Source organism: Boleophthalmus pectinirostris, unplaced genomic scaffold, assembly GCF_026225935.1.
Source record: "Boleophthalmus pectinirostris isolate CB_2022bp ecotype Guang Dong unplaced genomic scaffold, ASM2622593v1 HiC_scaffold_5, whole genome shotgun sequence".
Taxonomy (NCBI): domain Eukaryota; kingdom Metazoa; phylum Chordata; class Actinopteri; order Gobiiformes; family Gobiidae; genus Boleophthalmus; species Boleophthalmus pectinirostris.
The window spans coordinates 18,622,919-18,643,541 of NW_026571404.1; the positions used below are offsets into that span (position 1 = coordinate 18,622,919).

The 20,623-nt window shown below is 38.0% G+C and overlaps 1 protein-coding gene across 1 annotated transcript in view; it reads left to right on the top strand.

Annotated features, from left to right (window-relative positions):
• Positions 1–20,623, top strand: part of unc5b (unc-5 netrin receptor B) — a 107,658-nt gene that overhangs the window by 10,404 nt on the left and 76,631 nt on the right. The window contains exon 2 of the mRNA XM_055162965.1: positions 8,585–8,774. Within this exon, the coding sequence (XP_055018940.1) occupies positions 8,585–8,774 (190 nt within the window). The remainder of the gene's footprint in view (positions 1–8,584; positions 8,775–20,623) is intronic.

Below are 20,623 nucleotides of genomic sequence, written 5' to 3' on the forward strand. Positions count from 1 at the left end.
TCAGCCAACACCTTTTCAGTCTGCGTATGTTAAATATGACTGTCTGTGAAATAATGTTAGAATATACCTGTGACCGAAATAAATAATCAGTCAATTATTTATATATGCAGTCTATGATTTTTCCTGAAATGACCTACAGTATAGCATTTAATTTAACTATCTCAACAGAGACAGACAAGACTAGCAGGCCACATCACAAGGCTAAGTTACAGGTCAGATCTGTGGAGAAGTGGACCTGCTCACAATAATAATGCATGTTGTTTTGAGAAATAAAAACACCTGTAATTGAATAAATACAAGGATATATTTTTTAATGCCATATTGTGGATCTTTCCAGGCAAAGCAATAACATCACCATGGAGACAAGCAGATGGTAGATCCTCCACCAGAAAAGCTACACGGTGCAGCTTTAAAATTCAGAATTGTTTATGATTTTGATCTCACATACAGAAAAATGTAGAAAACTATTAGACAATGTGAATGAAAGAATATAAAGGATTACACTGTTGCTTAGTTACGGTGTCAATAATGCTGCATAATTTTAAAATCATGATGTTTTCTTTCATAAGACAAACGTTTCATATTCACATCTTTATTGTAGCACAACATAAACTTAGACTAGAAAAACCTCTAATAGTCTGCAGTAATGACACAAACCATACTTATCTATACACCAGTACTAATGTGCCTTTGGTCTGCTGAGCTCTACACTTTCCCAGAGTCCTTTGCAAATTCATCTACATAATGTCTGGTCCCTTGTTCCTCACTTCTATTGTATACGGACTTCTCCACTTGTGGGACTGCCGCTATAGCCTCATCCATTCTGAAGCTATCATTCACTACTATTGTTCACATTAAAGCTATACTCTCATTTGAAACAGTGCACTGATACGAGGCGGACGCATTGTCTCTGGGGATGTGTCTCTCTTTCCACGTTCTCGGCCAAGCATTCAGCTCAAACAAGGATCCAGTCTGGTCTCTTCTGAAATGTTTACTAATGATGCCTTTGTGCAGCTCAGAGGATAACTCCATTTGATCGCCGCCATAAGGGACTATAATAAAGTTAGTCTCATTTACGGTAGCAGTCATGAGAATCATATAAAGTTTTTTAGTTTATGACAATGACTACGTTAACTCAAGTCAATAATTCAACCGTCATGCTGCTATTATTTTCAACACATGCATTATAGGGTCAATCTGTAAAAGGGGGCGCAGTATAGAAGTACATTTTTCTTTCCTTTCCTAATGTTGTTACAGTATATGAACTTTAGCTTTGTGACACCAAACTTGTTTTTTAACTTTTGAAATTATACATAGCAAAAATAAAAAAAGACAAACTGATAATAATAATAATAATAATAATAATAATAATAATAATAATAATAATAATAATAAATAACCTTTCCACAACCCACCCCTCTCTCCACACTCAAAATACACACAGACACACACACACACACAAAAATCAAACATCAACTGTCACTCAAGTCCTATATTGTCAAAATATTCAAAATGGGTGTCCATATCGTGAAAACTTTCAACTTTCAAACTTTCTGAATGACAGTCAGACCAAAAAAAAAAACACCCAAAAAAACGCTTTTCATTTTGTTTTACTTTTTTTGTATTATATAGATTGAATTGACATACATGTTTAATTCTTATGATCATATTGTGGCCTCATAATTATCAATTAACCAAATAATTATATCCTTAATCCAGAATACTCTTATAAAAATTGTATATAAGAGATAGGGGACAGTGGCTCTAAGGTAGAGTGTTCACAAAAGCCAAAAGATGAATGTGCTCAGAACTGACATGTTGGAAACAGAAAAAATTGGAAAACAAAGGGATTTGATATTGATCTTTTTGAAACAGTTTTAACAGTGCAGAGACACGGCAGATCTAGTGGGCTGCTCTTGTTTAACCATTAAAAGGTCCAAGACTAGACATAGCTCATGCGATACAGGTAATGGGCATACATGCAGTATAGATCTATATGGTTCACTTGGAAATCACAAGATATGGGTGACATTTAAAGTTAGGAGAAAAACAACACACTTTAACACTGGTAAAGTATATAGCATGCCTGACCTTTCCCTGACAGCAGTAATTTGACGTCCATGCCAGAGAACAATTTCAGCGACTTATGTTAAAGTCAGATCTAATAAAAAACTTTCATTTGCAAAATGTTCGGCTTCTATACCTTTTTATTGTATTAACTTTTTCTCCCCAGAAGCAAAGGTTGAGGAGAATTTCGAGGGCAACAATCAGAGTAATTGTCCTAAGTCTGACACATGCAATCTCCTAAAAGCCCCGAAGCCCACAGACCCAGGTGCACCATGGGATTAGAGCGGGACAAGACAGGTGAAGTCACTGCACATGGTACGCTGACTTAAACCGAGTCAAAAACACACATCCTAATACAAAATGTCGGTCTTTTAAGGTGGTTTGAACAGCTCGGAAAATATGTTGAAGCTTAGAATTTGCTCTTTGACTGAGACACAAAGGCAACTGAGAAGCACAGTGGAAATGTTGCTGCAGCAAATCTTGAATTTCCCTCTGGATTAATAAAGTATCTCTCTCTCAGGTAACACTACCAGGCTTATTGACAGGTTAGCTCTGTGGAGAGGCAACACAACTCACAGTAACAATACAAGTTTTCAAAGTGTTTGAGAAATTAACACAACTGTAATTGAATAAAGTCAAGATAGTTTAATGCCATGTGGGACATTCATGGAAAACAGTAACATCTCAGGAAAAAAAAAAAAATGTATTAATTTTAAAAACATACCAAATATTTTACCTAAAGAAATTATAAAAAATAATGTAGGCTTTTTATTTTGAGTTATATAATTTTAAAATACCATATTCATGTTTAGCTTATCCGCTCCTGACTAAGTGCACCGCTCCATACCGCCTACACAGGAAATAATTTATCTACATGATGCTTTATATTGGCTGGCTCTATTCTCCCCCTTATTCACAGCAACCACATTATATTAAACAAGTCCACTGCTGGCCTGCAAAAAAATAATTAGTCTACTGGATAGGTCAACTTAATCATTCCTGAAAATAATATTCAATTATCTTCGCAGCAACTTCTAGAGCATGCAACCTATTTTTAGCTCCTCTTTTACCGAGATAGGCAGTTTGATTGTTTTATGTCAGCCTATAACACAAAGCATGGGAGAGTCAGCTCCACTAAACAGCCAATGGTGGATAACCTATTCCTATTATGCTTCAATAATAGCCATAGCCATCTCATTGTCTCATTCTTGCATGGTGCACCACATACATCCAATCCACTATGCATTCGACAGCGTGCCCTTGATTTGAATCCTCAATTAGTCCTTGGCCAGTGTAGAACTAAAAACAAATGAAATAAGTAAGAGCTAAATAAGCCTGACATGTTTTTGGTTTTGATAAGCACAAGTAGAAGTGGGACACTTGTTTAAATGTGTTAAACAATGAAACAAATGCCTAATTAGAGGCAGTAAAGTGGGAGCAAGCTGCACAACCTCCAAAGACACAAATCAAGTGTAAAAGGCTTTTCAACTGCTCTACATGTTAATATGCAAGAAGAATTATGTTACTGCTAATTATGTTATTTTAGGACATAAATTGTTATGAGACAGGTTATGTGGTTAAAATAACAATTACAATAACATTTGTAAAAAGGCTAAAGACTAAATAGTTTTCTTCTCAAATTAGCGTTATTGTTTCATGATTTCATCTCACTAACCTCGCTTTCCTTTGTGGTGTCTGCTGCTCCTTCTCTGGGTGGTGTTCTTATTTCCCTGCATAACAAAAGAATGGTTTAAATTGGATATTTGCAAAACTACCTCTTTCACCAGGGTGTGGCAAAAGATTCTGGGTTCTAGGTACAAGCCATTTTTGTGGGCCAACACCACATTTTCTTCATATATTCTCCATGCGCCCCCTGGTCCAATAATACACACAACGTGACTGTGATTTTTACAAGATGGTATATTGAACACACATGATATGGTTCAGTGGGGCAGAAATACAGTAAACACGCTTACACCTTAAAGGCACACTCTGTTTTTGGTGGAGGGTCTGCTGCTTGTCTTAGATGTTATTGCTTTGTCTGGAATGTCTTGGTATAGCATTAAATGTATCCATCTTGCATTTAATAAAATGGCTTTTTATTGACCTAAAAACAGTGAGTGGGCTCTCCTGAGCCATGTAACTTCGCCCTGTGGCGTCACCCTCTGTGTCTGAAGGGATAAATAAGTGTAATGCCATACTTTGGAACATTCCAGGCAACATCTCCATGGAGAGAAGCAGGTGACAGACCCTCCTCCAGAAAACTTACACAGCACAGTGCATAAAAAAACACAATAAAAAAGCCAACATAACATTAGAAATAGATGGAATACAGATTCAAAGAGTAAATTAAACCAAATTTTTAGGAGTTATGATTGATGAAGGTCTAAACTGAAGGTCTCATATAAATTACACAAAAGGCAAAATTTCCAAAGCCATTGCTGTTCTGCATAAAGTAAAGTTCACACTAAATAGTACAGCATTATTAACTTTGTATAACTCTAATTGCACCATATCTGATGTACTGTGTAGAAATTTGGGGGTCAACATGTAAAACTTACCTACAACCTTTATTTATTTTACAAAAAAGGGCCTTGAGAATTGTCACCAACAGTCATTGTAGGGAGTCACCCAACCCAATATTTGTTCAACTTAAAGTGTTGAAAATTCATGATATTGTTGACTTAAGTATCCTCAAAGTCATGTATAAAGCAAAGTGCAATGTATCACCTGTAAATATTCAAAGACTGTTTGAGATGAGAACAAGCCACTACAATTTAAAAGGAACCTACATGTTTTAAAAAAAAACAGATTCAGAACCAAGGTTATGGAGCGAAGCATCGCTGTGAAAGGAGTTCACTTATGGAATAGTCTTGACAAAGAAATAAAACAATCAAGTGCAATGATGACATTTAAGAAATACATAAAATCAAATGCAATGTGTATGTATGAAAAAGAAAACTAAGTTTATGTGCATAAAAGTGAAGATTTCTGTTTGCAATTGATCAGTAATTGTGCCTGAACTGATTTGGAATGTTTAGTAGCCATCAGTGTTGATGTATTGTCTTGACAGGGAAAGGGGGGCAGATAACATTAGATTTCTCTTCTTTCTGCTCCTTTTCATTCATTTCTTGTATATTTGATGTTGTGACACTCTCAATGTCTTTTTATACTTTATGAATGAAATAAAATAAAAATAAATAAATAAAAATAAAAGGAAAAACACTATGACACAGAAAACATAATAAGTCAATCCTGAATATGAATTGAAATTTTGATGGAAAATCTGATTGTAAATTGAAACTGAATTAATTCAACTGACTTTTGCCAAGTTTATATTTATTTTAGAGTTAGAGCCACAAATGTCTAAATCATGGCCCTCTCTAAACAGAGTGGTGAGGCAGGGCAGACGTGTAAACACAAAAGCATTTCCTGCTCCACGAGGCAAACACACACTGTGGACTCTATTTCATGCCTTACCTCTTCTGCTCTCTCATCAACCTCATCTGTCTGCATCACATTGTCTCAACAATTAAAAGTGCTTAGTGAATACATCCATATATTGAGGTTGTTATGTTAGAAAATAGTACAATTATCAACTGAATGAACATAGGGCCATAAATTACACAAGTTATACATGAAAAGCTTTGTGTAAGTAAAGCAATATGCATATACATTATAAAACTCGGGAGTATAAAGATGTAAATACAGCAAAGTAATTTTCTTATCATCGAAATTATTAAAAAATGTAATTCTCTACATAGAAGTTAAAAGTTTTTTCTAGGTACTGAGTATTATATTCACAGGACTAAAGCATGACTACATCAAGCCTAAACTGGGCGCAAATCAGGACAAACGTGAACGCACCCATATCATTTCTTTTGCATAAAATAGTCTGTATATTGTTGTTTACACATTTCAAGTACTCTCTCTTCTCTCCTGTGTAGGCCCTGTGTCTCCTCTCTTGTCCACACGGATTAGGACCTTTGAAGTTGGATTTGGTTAAAGTCGTACATACACGCGACACTGCTGTGGAGCAAACAGTCAGCTCTCTCTCTGAGCCCTGACTGAGACTGCAGTACTCCAGCACACACTCTATAACACTATAACACTCCCTGCTCCTCTCTGTTTTACTCCCAGCGTCTTATGTTACTGGTAAGCACATTACAGCTGGGTAATAATCCAATCATGAAATCCAAGTCATGCCAGGTTCCTCTCACAGGTCCACACCGTGACTCAGCACCATTTCAATTTGACAGGCCGATAGCTGAACAGGGTTAAGGTGGCGTTTTGATTAAGTTAAGTGTTTTACTGTCTTTATTGTACGGAGATTAAGTGCATGTGTCCATAACTCTTAAGGCTCAGGAGCAGAAGCCTTAAACTTTCATTGAATAAAGATGTATTCAATATAATCCTATAGAGATGCACTTGATCCAGAGGTGAAAGAAAAGAAGTGCTCAATATCTGTGGCGCAGTGGAAGTACAAAAAACTCACTTGAGCGTCAATGCGTCTATTATTACATTTTAGATTTAACTATAACATATTTTTCTTTTTGTTTTGCCTTTTATTATTATTATTTTTTTAATATTTTTTCCCATTTTGGTGAAGTCAGTATCTCCCACCCCTACAGCTACTATTATTCATCCGCATTAGCACGAGGGCAGCATAAGCAACTTCTATAAAAGACACATACAATTACTTAAGTAAATGAACAAAGAAATATATGTTTGAACTGAACTTTTCTTCCTCTAGACGGCAGTTTTAGTCTTGGCACTTTAAGGTTATTCATTCGTATTAATTTGTGCCTTGTTACCTGAAAGTATTAGATTTTCTTATCAAATCTGCCAAAACTCAACAAAGGTCTTAAAATAACAATGATTTCAACTTCAAAATGTTAAACCTCCATCTAAAACCACTGAACTCCTGCACTGAAGTAAGTACACGCCATATAGCTTCACAGAGTTTCTTTTTTCTAATAAAAGAGAATTAATTGTTAAATAAAATATCTGCCCAATTGTGCCTGCTGTGATTATTAAAATGATATAGGTTTGTGGTTGGAGGTGGAGGCAACTTTTCTGATGCACACTCCACTAAATTCTTTCCATGGAGATGTTTTTGCCTTGAATGTTCCACAGTATAGCATTAAACTTTTCCATCTGGTGACGCTAAGTTAAGGATCAGATCTGTGAGACAACTCCACTCATAAGAAGAAAGTAGCCTATGTTTTCAATGTATTTTGTGGAAATAAAAAACTAAAATTGAATAAATAGAGATAGTCTCGATAAGTTTGAACATTCCAAGCAAAGCAATAACATCTCCATGGAGACAAAAAGTGACAGTTCTCCACTTGACATGTTACATAAAAATGTGTTTTATTCAACAAACCACGTGCACTTTCTCAGATGTATTCGTTGTTGTCACATTTGGCAGTGTTTAACAAATGTGCAGTTCAGGTGACAGAAGAAAACACCCCGATCTTTCCATTGTGTTTGGATGCATTCACTTACTGTATCAGACAATAAAGAAGACCGAAGACTCTCCTCCAGAGTGATGAAGATGCCTCGTGTTTACAGTGTATCCCTCATGTCTTTCTCAAAGGAGAGCAGCTGACGTGTGAAAGGTCGCCCTCTAGCGGACATATAAAGTTAAAAATAAATCTGTAGAGATGCTGTTATGGATTTACCTGAGGTAGAAGTGTCTCATTGCACAGAGAAAATCATATCTGAAGATAAAATGTTAAAGAGGATGATGTTTTTTGTGTTTTGGCACTTAAAGTTTGCTTAAAAATGAACACGAAGACCAAATAAAATTGGGGACAATGGTTGAAACTCAAATGTGAACCTACTAGTCTGCAGCGAAACCAGTTGGCTGAAATTCGTATCGGTGCTGAGTGCTCTAGGCTCCGGGTTTTCCGCCTTGCCCCTCCCCTGTATTTCCTCGGCGCCTGCTGCTTGCTCGGAGCTCGCAGTGAGAAGAGGAGGAGGACCGTCTATGATTGGCCAACCCGGGAGAGCTTGTTCGGAGGCTGGCGCTGTCTTCATTCCCCGTGTGCGTGTTTACACCTTGCGGTCTCATTTGAGAGGAAGACACCTTCAAAGGAGTGGACGCGCGCCCGGGACTCCAGCTTTATTTCTGGCTACTTCTCCAAAAGATTTCCCGTATACACAAGTTTTCTTTCACGGAGAGTTCAGAGCTGTTATGCGTCAAACTTTTGGGTGACTTTTGGGGCGCACACGGTGGCTTATTGAGGCTATTACGGCCAGGACCTGGACATGAATTAAGCGAGGAGGAGTTCAAAAGGGTTTTATATTTCAGAGAGTGGCACAAAAGGAGCACTTCTTCAACCGGTCATTACAGAAATCACAGGCTTCGCTATGTCTTTACGGGCTGCGTGATGGATGTGCTCTGAGCGTTTTTGTCTGTGTGCGTCAACGGCGAAGAAGAGTGAACTATTTCCCCAAACAAAAACAACTATTACAGATAATACTGGACTCTCAGCATTCTGTTGTCTGTGAGAACTCCAGCCAGTGGCGCCTTTGCCACAGAGGCACTCTGAAACAGCGCGCTCCACGCTGTCTGCTCATCCAGGGACGTTCCTCATCGGAGCAGCCGGAAAAGATGCTCTGTGGTCGCACGCGGCGCGAACAAGGACTCGGTCCCGTGGCGCTTCTTCTGCTGCTGGGCAGCTACGGCGTGTCTGCCACTGGTAAGTCTTTGACTAAAATGATACATGGCTCTATTTCATGTGATTTACGCAGACTGGGACCTCATTGTGCTCTAGATCTCTTGATAATAAAGTTGGAGTAGGCGGTTTTAAAATAAATGGAATTAGGGCAGTGGCCTTGTTTTCTCTGATGCTTTTTGGAGCCGGGGGCCCAGAGGTCATTTAAGTTGCTTATCTGTCATCTCCATGTCCCTCTTTAAAACGCCCCGAGACCCCGGCTATGTTGTTACTTCTTCCAGACCACTTCAGCCCAAATGTGCTGCAGGCACCTTGCGCTTTTTGTTCACCCCGTGACCTAAACAGATATCCACTTTTAACTTGTTCTCTTAATATAAAGTTGTGAAGTAAAATAAAGATATCTAAGGTATATCTCAGTAGTAAGCATACAGCAGTTTGCATTGGTCCAAATGCTTGACTTCTCAGCAGTCAGCTTTAATTTGGTAGTCCTTGCAGTCTTCTGTTTTACAGTGGAGCTCACAGCTCTTGTCTCGCAGTGGAAAAATCAAAGTCCCCCGGTGCGAAGGGAGTAATTACGCCTTTACTCAATGCAGTTCTGCCTTTTCCAAAAAGAAAGCCAAGTACTGAGAAGTAGCACAGAAGTCGTCAGGTGCTGAGCTGACTTCTGTGATGGCAAAGACCACATTTCACACACTGGCGTTCATAGGTGTGAACTGGCCATTTCCACCACTTGCCCTGCACACTTGGCCAAAATCACTCTAGCATCCACTGAAAATTATAGTCATTTATTTATTTATTTTAAATTGCAATGGTTGTCTGATATCTCCCTTAATTTAATAACTTAAAATAGATCATTAGGATTTGATTGATATATGTATATTTTTAATTCAAAATAGCCAAACCCATACTGAGTTTTATAGCCTAGTAAATCATTACTTGCATCAATAATGACATTATTGTTATTACCAATGAGATGAACTATATAAAACACATGTACTGCCATACCTTCTCTAAAGCCATATGGTTACTTCATTGTACTTGTGCATTCACCAGATGCTTTGAAACCATTTAAAATAAACCATTCATCTTCTAATATATATATATGTATATGTAGGGCCAAACCCACTTTTACATGTCGGCAGCATCAGAGAAATCATATTGGGCAGTGACACACGGACAAACTACGTTAGTGAATAGGACTTTGCCTGGGCATTAAGTGACTGTGCATGACCTTTTATTTAAATGGAAGATTACTGCTGTATTGACCTATTCCTGGACTGTCCCGGACCCCCGCAGCCCCCCTCTCTTTGGCTTCCCAGATCTGATTGAAATATAAAGCAGAAATCTGAGGGTTTAGTGGATTGTAGCTTTAAGCTCATTTTACACTGGGAAAAAGAACAATGTCGACCACAACAAGAAAGAAGCCGCTTATGCAGAAATGCCACTTGGAGGAATAACAAAGTATATAAGTCAATTTAATATAATCTGTCTATGTGTCAGTCCAAGTTTGCGGCCTTTACCATGACTGCTAATAAGAAACGGTACTTCTCTGGGTCCTCCTTGTCTTGATGTATTATTCCCTGAACAGTCCAAGCAGAAAAGCAGCTTAAGTTTATTAAAATTGTGGACCATTCTGAAATCCATGCATGTACTAGAAATGAGAAACATTGATATAAACTGTTTGGGATGTGGACTTGATTGGGGGAGCCACCGTGGGGATCAGAAAGGTGCATATAGCGGGCAATGGGTCAGTACTAGACATTTCTGTGAAGGATACTATGGAAATGGTCTCAGTAAGGGATTTTTACTGTCAGTATTAGGCAAAGAGAATACTGCCTCCCTTGTGCACCTGATGTGGTCTGAATACTGCTAAAAAATACTGCTATCTTACTTGTTTATTTTGGCTAACCCAATAAAAATGATTTTGTCACAGTAGAAAGTTCTACAACTATTCTTTGCAGTACTTTCATTTGACTACTTCAAAAAGAAAGCTTCTGCTGTACTCAAGGTAAGGGCAGTGTGTTGTATAGTAAACCAGTGAGTGCGCGTGCCAAATTCTTAAAGGGGACATATTATGCAAAATAGACTTTTAAGAGCTTTTAACCATTATAATTGTTTTCCCTTCTTGTTTACCCCATCAAAGTTGTATTTAGAATAAAGATCCACGGGTGTCATAGATTATAACTATACAACAGACGCAACAGACAAAACCCTAATATATCTTCTTTAATGAACATAATTTTAATAGAAACTTGTCTGCCTGATATTAATTAAAAAGAACTTTATATTTCTGTATGCAGGCTGAGCATAGTGAGTGCCCCAGTAAACTTTTTGTTGGATGGATATATTTAGGCAAAGCATGATAGGACACAGACTCCATCTATCTTATCTCCCTCTTTAAGCTGGAGCCTGCTTCTCTGTTGTATTGTGGATGTGCTGAGCTCATGTTTCTTCCATAGTGCTCCTCTTTTGGTGTTGACATATACATTAATTACCCTGACTTGCTTGGAACACTTGTCTGAAGCTACGAAGCGGATGTCCACTCTTTCTCTCTCCTGCCCCCTCCCTCTCTCCCCCTCTCCCTCTTTACTGTGCGTGAATGCCTGTTATTATTAATGACTTCATCACAGTTATAGCGACATACGGGAAGTGCGTTGTCATATTTTAGTCTGGGATGCGAGACTCCCAGGTGCCTGCTTCTTGAGAGGGGTGGAGGAGGAGGAAGGGGAAGGAGGGAGGGTGGTTTCAGGGTGCAGCGGGTTGATCCGGTCTGAGGAGGTCAAAGCGGAGGAGCAGGGCAGAGTGTTCGGAGTCACTAAGCGTAGCATGTTGGACACTCCCATAGATGAATAGTGACACTTTGTAGATATGCTGTCTCATGTGTGTTAAGTGGGGGAATCCAGCTGAATAAATTGTGTAAGAGAGCTAATTTATTCTCCTCAGTTCACTGTAAATCAAAAGAGTGACTTCAGTAAATCATGTTTGCAGTTTGCTTTTTAAATATTTTTCCTTTATTAAAGGCCTTGTGCAAAACTTGACTCTTGTGAAGTTGTAGCCATGTTGAAATGTTGTTACCTCATCAGAAATATACTCAGAGTTGTATTTTGTTTCATCCACACATGTTTGAGTAACCCTTTATTATTTGTCTGTCTACATCTCCAAAGCTCAAAATGTTCTGTTCCACCTTGTGATGTCATGTAGCGATAGCTTTTAAGATAACGCCTACACTTTACCTTTTGTTTAGTAGAGATTGGAAATTATCCAAATGATTCTAGTGAAGGTGTATGGAGTTTGGAGTGTTAAACACAGTAGAGCACATCAGTTATTACCATATGACATCACAAGGTGGAACAGAGTGTTTTCTGTTTCAGAAGAGAACACAGCCTAAATATGCATTATTATAGTGTTAATCATGTGTGAATAAAACAAAACAAAACTCCATGTATGTTTTTGATGAGGAAACAACGTGATAACATACATCAGAAAACAGACAACTAAATACATTTGGGGAGTAAGTTCATCTAACTGATTAATGACAAAGTGGGATGCGATGTGTAGTAGGAGTATTGGTTGCTGAAATTGTAATAGGATTGACTGCAATACTGAAATTTAATTGGTGTTGTTAGATTTTCCAAATTATGACACTAAACTGAATGAATTATACTGTTGAGGAATGTCCCATCTTGACTTTTTGATCCACGCAAAAAGAAAACCGTGTGTCAACAGCACTCACCTCTCACAGACACCCGAGTGGATTTGGCCTCAAAGATGCACAACAGATTGAGATGTCAGATTAGATCAGGCGTTTGTGCAACATCTAGTCATAACACAAGTACTGCCAGAATCCTGCATCTGCGCCGTCCGACAGGTGCTAGGGCGCTGCGTAAACAAACAGGCTGTATTGGACCGGCCGATGGGACAGCTCGTTCCTACAGCGTATCCCGGGGTAGTAAAGGCCAAATACGGTCACTTTTTGTCCCAGAGCGGTGCATTAGTTTTACGACTATGGGATGGGATTGCTACCCTCTGTGCTGTATTATTCATATGTGCAAAGTGGTCTTAGTTAATATTTAAAATGTTGCTTATGATGCTCAAAATCTGGACATCAGACACAGCACAGAGACAGAAGGAGGAAGAAGGAGGAGGTCTGTGTTCACTGATGTTACTGACCTGTATGAATGAGGTACCAGAGCAGATGTTAGAACACCTATGGATATTAATAGACTAAATAAGAGTGTCTATAAGTACATACATACACAGGTACATCAAGGATTCATTGATGTTTGCACCAAGAACGTCCTCTCAATATTCTCAATGTGGATGCCCTGATAAAGGCTGTTAAAAATATAAAAAATCCGATATTAATTGATGCTAGTACTGTTATTTGATGTTGAAAATGACATTCATTCTTGTTTAAATTTAAATCATCACCGATCTTATCCGTATAGAGTATTAAGTCTATTCCCCAGCATCAAAACTGAATTTGAAATTTTAGTATTATGACAACATTACCACCGATAATGATATATATTCTGATGCACAAAAATGTTATGATATTGGTTCATGGATGGGCCAATCAAATCATGTAATAAGACTTTAAAAATATTAAATGTTTTGTGAGAAGTTTTATGAGAAGTATAAACTTACTACAATAAGAATGTACAGATGGTTAAAGTTTTTTGTTTTGTTTTTTTGGACAGAACAAGCATCTTTATTTCTTAATAATAAAAATGAAGCTCAGTAGTTGAAGTTACTCATGGTTTCCTTGTTTGTAGGCAACATTTTGAGGAACCATGTATAATATCGTGTTTTGAATTGTTAATACAGCATTAATACATCATGAGAAGAAGTCTATCTTATCTCCACTGCTCTCTTTCCATTCACGCTTTGAGAAACTTAATACTATATACTAAAATGGGGTAATATGAGGCAATGCTATTTCTGTAAAAAAAAAAAAAAAAAAAAAGCAAAAAGAAAGTAAGAAAGAAAGAAAGAAGAGATGGAGGAGAAATGAATCCATGAGAGACACAGTGGGGCAGATTGATCTTTAGGCATCACTTTTAAATATCTTTTATGAGAAAAGAGCAAAGCAAAAACTTCATAGCTGTGGCATTCAAGCATCGTTAAGCCCCTGGCACCGACCAAGGAACGCTGCGCCAAGTGGTGGGAAGAAGCAGGTGCACAAAATTCAAAAGGATGCGCAAGTTGGACTAAGGTTAGTGAGACAGCAGAGGAATCAGTGGTTACAGGATAGAAGGATATTTAGGGGAAAGTGAAAAAGAGGCACAAATCCACCAGAGGGATGTTTTTATTAAGGCTCTTATCGATGCATAGAGCTCCCCGTATTAAGAGCAGACATGTTTTAATGCTTTGCCAATACTGAGCATGTTAGACCAGGCCATAAATCTGTGGCCAGTGGCAGGGGCTCTTTAGGAGGGCAGATACAGCAAGGTAAATGGACCCTGGGCTTACAAGGAGAGATTAGTGGAAGCAACAAGAGAGGTTTTAAACATAGATCAATGTTTGTAATATAAGTACACGTATATATGTAAGTATATATGAAATGCATTTTAAGTAAGAATGAGAAAATGTGTTCTGGTAGTGACTTTTTGGATTTTGGTATCGTTTTGATGTGACAGTGGCTCATCAGGTTCCATCTGAATTCTCGCTGGGACCCAATTCTTTTGTTGTGTCCTTAGGCAAGACACTTCACCCAATTTACCTAGTTGCAGGGTCAGGGCAGCAGTTGCTTCAATAGTTTCTTACTACCACCTCGGGTGCAGTAAATAATGCACTGTAACGCACTGGGTGTCTTGAAAGGCGCTATATAAATCCTATAAATCCAATACATTTTTATATATCATTGCTGATGTAGGTTCTTGCAACATGGTGAACCAACTTAAAGAAGAATGTATTCAGTTTTGGAGATTATTCTTAAACTATATTGTAGAAACTGAATGATTTTTTCCTTGAACTGAAGATATTCTGTTTTGAGTCAATTTACAAAATGTATTATATTTTTGTAAATATAAAAATTGTAACAGCAATCACCTTAAAAAAATCTGCACAGAAATAGTTTATTCTTTCTTTCTTTTTTACATAATGGTCCTCTTGTTTTAACTCTATTGCATTTATTTTTTATTATTATTATTTTACGACCTTTTCTTTGCACATTGACTTGCTTACAAAAATCCTTTTAAACTTCACATCATTCTCTTTAAAAGAAGATATTTTTTGCAGCCGCTAATTGGATCCTGAATGGACAAGTTTATCCCTCTCCAGATGGCTTCTCTTACCTGTTAAAATGTTTCTAGCCAACCCAAACATCGAAACTCAATGCAGTTTGCAACCCAACTGTCGAAAACTCCCCCTGCCAATGCTGTTTAATTTCACTGACTCCAATGCTACTATGGCCCAATTAAAGAGAAAAAACTAAACTCCAGGCTTGAAATATCCAATGAAAAGAGTTGAATAAAAGTTAACACAGGAGTGAAGAGAGAGTGAAGGGGGTGAATGGGGGAGGAGGTGGGGGAGTTTTGGTATAGCAGATGGGACGTGTGTGGGTCCTGCCCTGTTGGGGGGAGATGGGTGGGGCAGACAGGGCATCAGGAAGAAAACCTCAGTGGGGGTCTTTTGTGCTGCTGTTGAATAGGAGACTGCACCGAGGGTCTCTCTGCCTCTTTGTGTGGGGTAAAAGGGGGGCAGGAAAAGAACACACTCCAAAGTTATTCGCTACTTCAGTCCAACTGATACTAGCAGGAGATTCAGTGGGTTTTGATAAGTAGAGTCCTTTGAGGGGAAATCTCGTTAGGAACAAGGGTGGACATGTTAGTGACAGGTGACAGCTTATCCATCTTCTTACAGTCTTATTTAAATGTCCTTGCAATCCAAGAAACTTAAAAAGACACTAACTATTTACAGGTATATGTGGTAAAGATAGAGACTAAAAGTGCATCGTCTATCGGCCTTAAATCTCCAAGACAATATTTTGTTTTGGCCAACCTGGCGCCCAAAAATTTCCATAAAGTTTAACCTCACAAAATGTGACCACACAACTCTCGTATAGGTTTGTGCAGGGAAAAGAGGCTGTGGGTCAATTTGTAGAACATTTAAATTAGATAAATTAGGGAAAATAATCTAAATCTGTCTTACATATTGGCCCAAAAAGAACTTATCGGCCATCACATATTGGTAGATGTCTAATATGTGCCAGTGATATAGAGATTAAGTATTTTTTTAATCAAAGCAACTGTTTTTGAAAACTATACCAAAGTTAGTTAAGTTATACAGTTTATATGAGTCAATCCATATTAAAGTACTTGATGAAAACTTTTACTTTTGTTCATAAAAATTGCATCTTCATGAACTTATTGACTTAGAATGAACTAAAAGCGTAAGTTCATTATTCATTTGGCCCCGTAGGCAACTGCAAGTGTAGTTGACATGTTTGTATCTTACATTATTTTAGTTTAATTTAATTCAAGTAATATATTTATAGTCATTGCATGTCTCCTGTATGCTGTCCTACCTGTCACAAAATAGTGAAGTGTTATTTTTAAATCAATCTTTTTCCATTTTACGGCACTGCTGACTGATTTTCTGGATTTTTCTAGTTGACACAGAGTACTGCCGGACTATATCAGAGGTTAAACTCAGTAAATTAAACCCAATACTAACATCTTTTGTCGCCATGGAAACTTAATTTAGATGGTGTCAGGGCTGTCACCATGGAGGAAAAACATGGTTCGTAATAACCATTATTTTGTTAACAGTTTGACGATTTGACAGGTTTGTTTAATTTGCCGTTGCTATGGAAATAAAGGCGTAAAAAATCAATCTATTTGAAGCCTGTTTCACACATAGTTCGTGGTAAATAACAAGAAAGACCCAAGAAATGTTACAAGACAGGTAACGGGCAGCCTTATAAATAAGCTCATAGCAAATTCTACACAGGCTAATCAAGATAAGTCTAATAATTCATTGTAACTAATATTTTGAGCAGTCTGTTGTGCTTGCAGTCAAAATTTTGATTCTTAAAGCATTTTTGATCTCTCTGGCCAACTGAATGTAGGATAAGTATAGGCCTAAAAGTTGCAGTAAGAATGGAAGTAGAAACCATTGCAATACCATGAATTTAAACGGTCAATTATATATTCAGTTGTTCAACCAAAGTAAAGTAAAGTAAGTAAATGCCAAAGTACAGTAAAAGGAAATACCAGTTACCTATGTTAGTTGTAATAATGGTAGTAGCATCTTATTAGAAGTACTAACTTATACTCTTAGAAGTAAGTTGTAGAAGTTCTGAAAATGAAAATCTATGCATTTACATTTATTTAGATTTATTTTTTCTTTTTTTTTAGTACTGTTAGTGTAATAAGTAGTTGCTACATAAGAGTGTCAAAAAAGGCTTAAAATAGCATCTGAAAATTGATTCTTACATAACAAAATGACTGACATCTAACTATTAACCAAACACTTGCCTTAACCAAAGTCTGTTTTTCAAAAATGGGCCCCAGGAGTGATTTTACCACCCACCCACACTCACACAGGAGCACATATGCAAAGAGAGACTGCCACCATGGCTGCCCAAGACGTGGCATTTCTTTTCATAATTGCTGTGTTGCTTGGGAGGAGAGAGTGACTTAGTGCTGGAATTTTCATTTAAGATCCCAGCAGTGCCCTGAGCATCGTGACCAATAGGATCAGGAATCACCACGGGGGCTGAAGCCACATCCCGGACTGCCCCTTTTACCCCTGGGACAGACGGTGAAATAATCCCACTCACATTTTTGTAAAAGTTTGAGGTCTATAGATTAGAAGTAGCTGTGCATTGATTGGCTGTGATGTGGCCTACTGCTCCACATGTGTCCGAGTATATAAAAAAGACCACATATTCCCCCTCATCTCCTTAGCACTGGGCTCTTTGTCTTGAAAAAGCAGCTGAGCCAAGTCCACTCGGAGCTTAGACCACATCCAATCTGCTAATGCCTGTGTTTGTGTGTGTTTATGTGGAGGAGCGTCTGTGGGATTGGCAAAAGAAATCTTCTCTCTTAAAAGTAAATATGTTTGTGGAATGAGAAAATGTGCTATTGCAAGAAACTGTGGTGTAATAGGGTTCAATTTATACTACTACTTCTACGACTACTACTACTACTATACTGTTACTACTACTATTACTACTGATGTTTGTCACTACTACTACTACTACTACTACAGATACTGCCATTATTTGACTTTAAATCAAACTAATATCAAACAGCTCAAATGTCTTAATTTGCAGTGTACCTCCTGACATTTTAATTCATTGTTAAAAATGTTTTTGCAAATGAAGAAACATGTTTAATAACTGTCACTGCCAATCCACACTGAACAGTGTAATCTACTAGAAATGTCCATAGCTGTTTAAATATTAAAACTTTACAGCTCCTAGAGTGACCTGTCTGTCTCCCAAAGCTCCTCAGTGATAGCAGACCATACTGTACACTCCCCGAAGCCTATCCTTCACATAAATTATTTCCGAAACACTGCTTCATGGTCCAAACTCAACATAGTTTTGCTTTAAGAAAACTGCGGCTTAATATTACGCTTTGATAAATCTTGCATAAATGTTCCCACATTAATAAATTGCATTCACTTGTCCCCATTTCCTTGTGCTGGCGTATCTCTATAGCCCTATCAGGCGTATTTATAGCTTTAAACCCTCGCACATACCCACCTCTGTCATCCATATCTCATTCACTCCATCATCTTGCCTTTCGCTGGCGGAGTTTGGGAATTGCTCTTTAGAAGCCAGTGTGAAGAATCCCATTTCTCCCTGTGTAACGCTTATTAGGGTCCCATCTGCCCCTAGGATACTTATGAATGTGTGTGTGTGTTTGGTAGGTGACTGGTGTGGGGAGCGCTTTGTCATTGGCGCTGTGTAAAGTGGATGTGGGTGCGGAGGGGCCTCTGTAAGAGCTCGTGAGGGGCTCTTAAGAGACATGCACGCAGCAGCTGGTGTGTCTAAAGCAGGGGAATGACACTCACAGACCTCCCCGGAGAGAAGGGCGAGTGGGCTTTGTGGAAGTGAGGCAGCCGGTATAGGCAATATTATGTTTAATGTCATTTTTCCCTTGATAGATATGAATTGGAAAGCTCAATGAGTGCTGAGTGATATATTCTGCTCTGTGTTTGGGCCACTGTTAGAGTCGCAACTGCCAACTTGTTGGAACACACATACGCATTTTTATCGAATCATTAGTCACTATTGTTACTTAACTTCATCAGCTCTTAATCTGTTCAATTATTTTGTGTGCACGACTAATTTTATACTTTTTAATTTTGATAAAACAAATTTGTTAGCAGGTAGATTGATGAAAATCTATTGCACTTGCCATCGCAATTAACAATTACAAATATTATATCTTTTGTCATGGTCAAAAGTGTTCATATCTGTTCTTATCATTGCAACTTTTCACTGCACTTTTCAGACCTACACTTGATTTATTGATTTCACAAATTTGTTTGTTCCCTAGGGCAATAAAATCTCCATATATGGAAAACAGCCAAACATGATATCTAACAAAACTGATAAATCCATTCTTAAGAGCGAGCACTTTTGAACCCTTGTCCTCTACAGCTTGGCAGGTATCTATGGCAACAGACAGACTTTCAACCAACTTCCTTGTTCCTCCTCCCTGGAGTTTTTAAATCTGATAAAATGACGTCTAATGTGTGGGTTTGTGAAAAGGAGAAGTGGTGTGCTGTGTTTTGGGGCATTGGCTCTCTTTCAGATACGCCTCTTTCAGTTTAATGCATTCTCAGTGACTGTCGTAGAGCTGTGTTTAACTCTTGCCCATTGTCAGGGGGTAAGAAGTTATTTAATACTTACACAGAGGTCGAGAAAGGAAAAATTACTGGTGCAGTAGTTTTGCCCCCAAACTTCACTATGTACTTTTCTGGCAGCGGATTTGCCATCTGCTTCCCTCCACTGTACAGCAATAAAATGATCTAGTTTTCATTTATTCAGTTATTGCTCAAATATCTTGGAAAACATTCATTCTGACTGTGATTGAGGATGCCTCTACACTACTACTACACTGATCTGACATTTCATGAAGACAAGCAGGTGGCAGACCCTCTCACCAGCAAAGTTACATAGTACACCTTTACTATAAATCAGGGATGTCCAAACTTTTTTCATCAAGGGCCAAGTATCTAAACACAAATGAAGCAGAGGGCTGATCAAGGACTGTAGATTGGTGCTCAATACAGTGAAAAATTTTAATTTGTGCATGTTTAACACATTAGAATGAACAAAGACTGATGGCTTATTCTAAGATCCATAAAACCACACACTAAATATATTAGCTTTATCAAGGTAGGTTTTCAAAAAACTTGCAGTAAAATTAGCAATTTTTAATTGACGCAAGGTAATATGGGCCAGTTCACCTGGAATTTGTCTGAGGGCCGCATTTAGCCCATGGGCCACAGTTTGGACATGCCTGATATAAATTAATTCTGCTGCGACTGTTATGCTACAACAATATCTATTCTTACTTTGTCTACCACTACTGCTGTCACTACTAATCTTCTGTCATTAAAGAAATATTGAAGTTATACACTCAATCACAGTTGCTTGGGTAAATCCAAAGATGTTTTTTTTTTCTACTTTAGAGCATTAATCCGTGCACAACATTACATCACTAGTGAAGTGTACAGTTCTTCTTTAATTCTGCAAGACTTAATTTTGCCTCATCTGAACACACAGCTTTAGCTTTGGATGCCGCTCTTAATCAACAGCTGACAGACTTCCTTTGGCTTTTCCAGTTTATATGAATGTGTGTGTATGTGTGTGATGGGAAGTGAGCCATATTACTTAGGTATTACTGCCT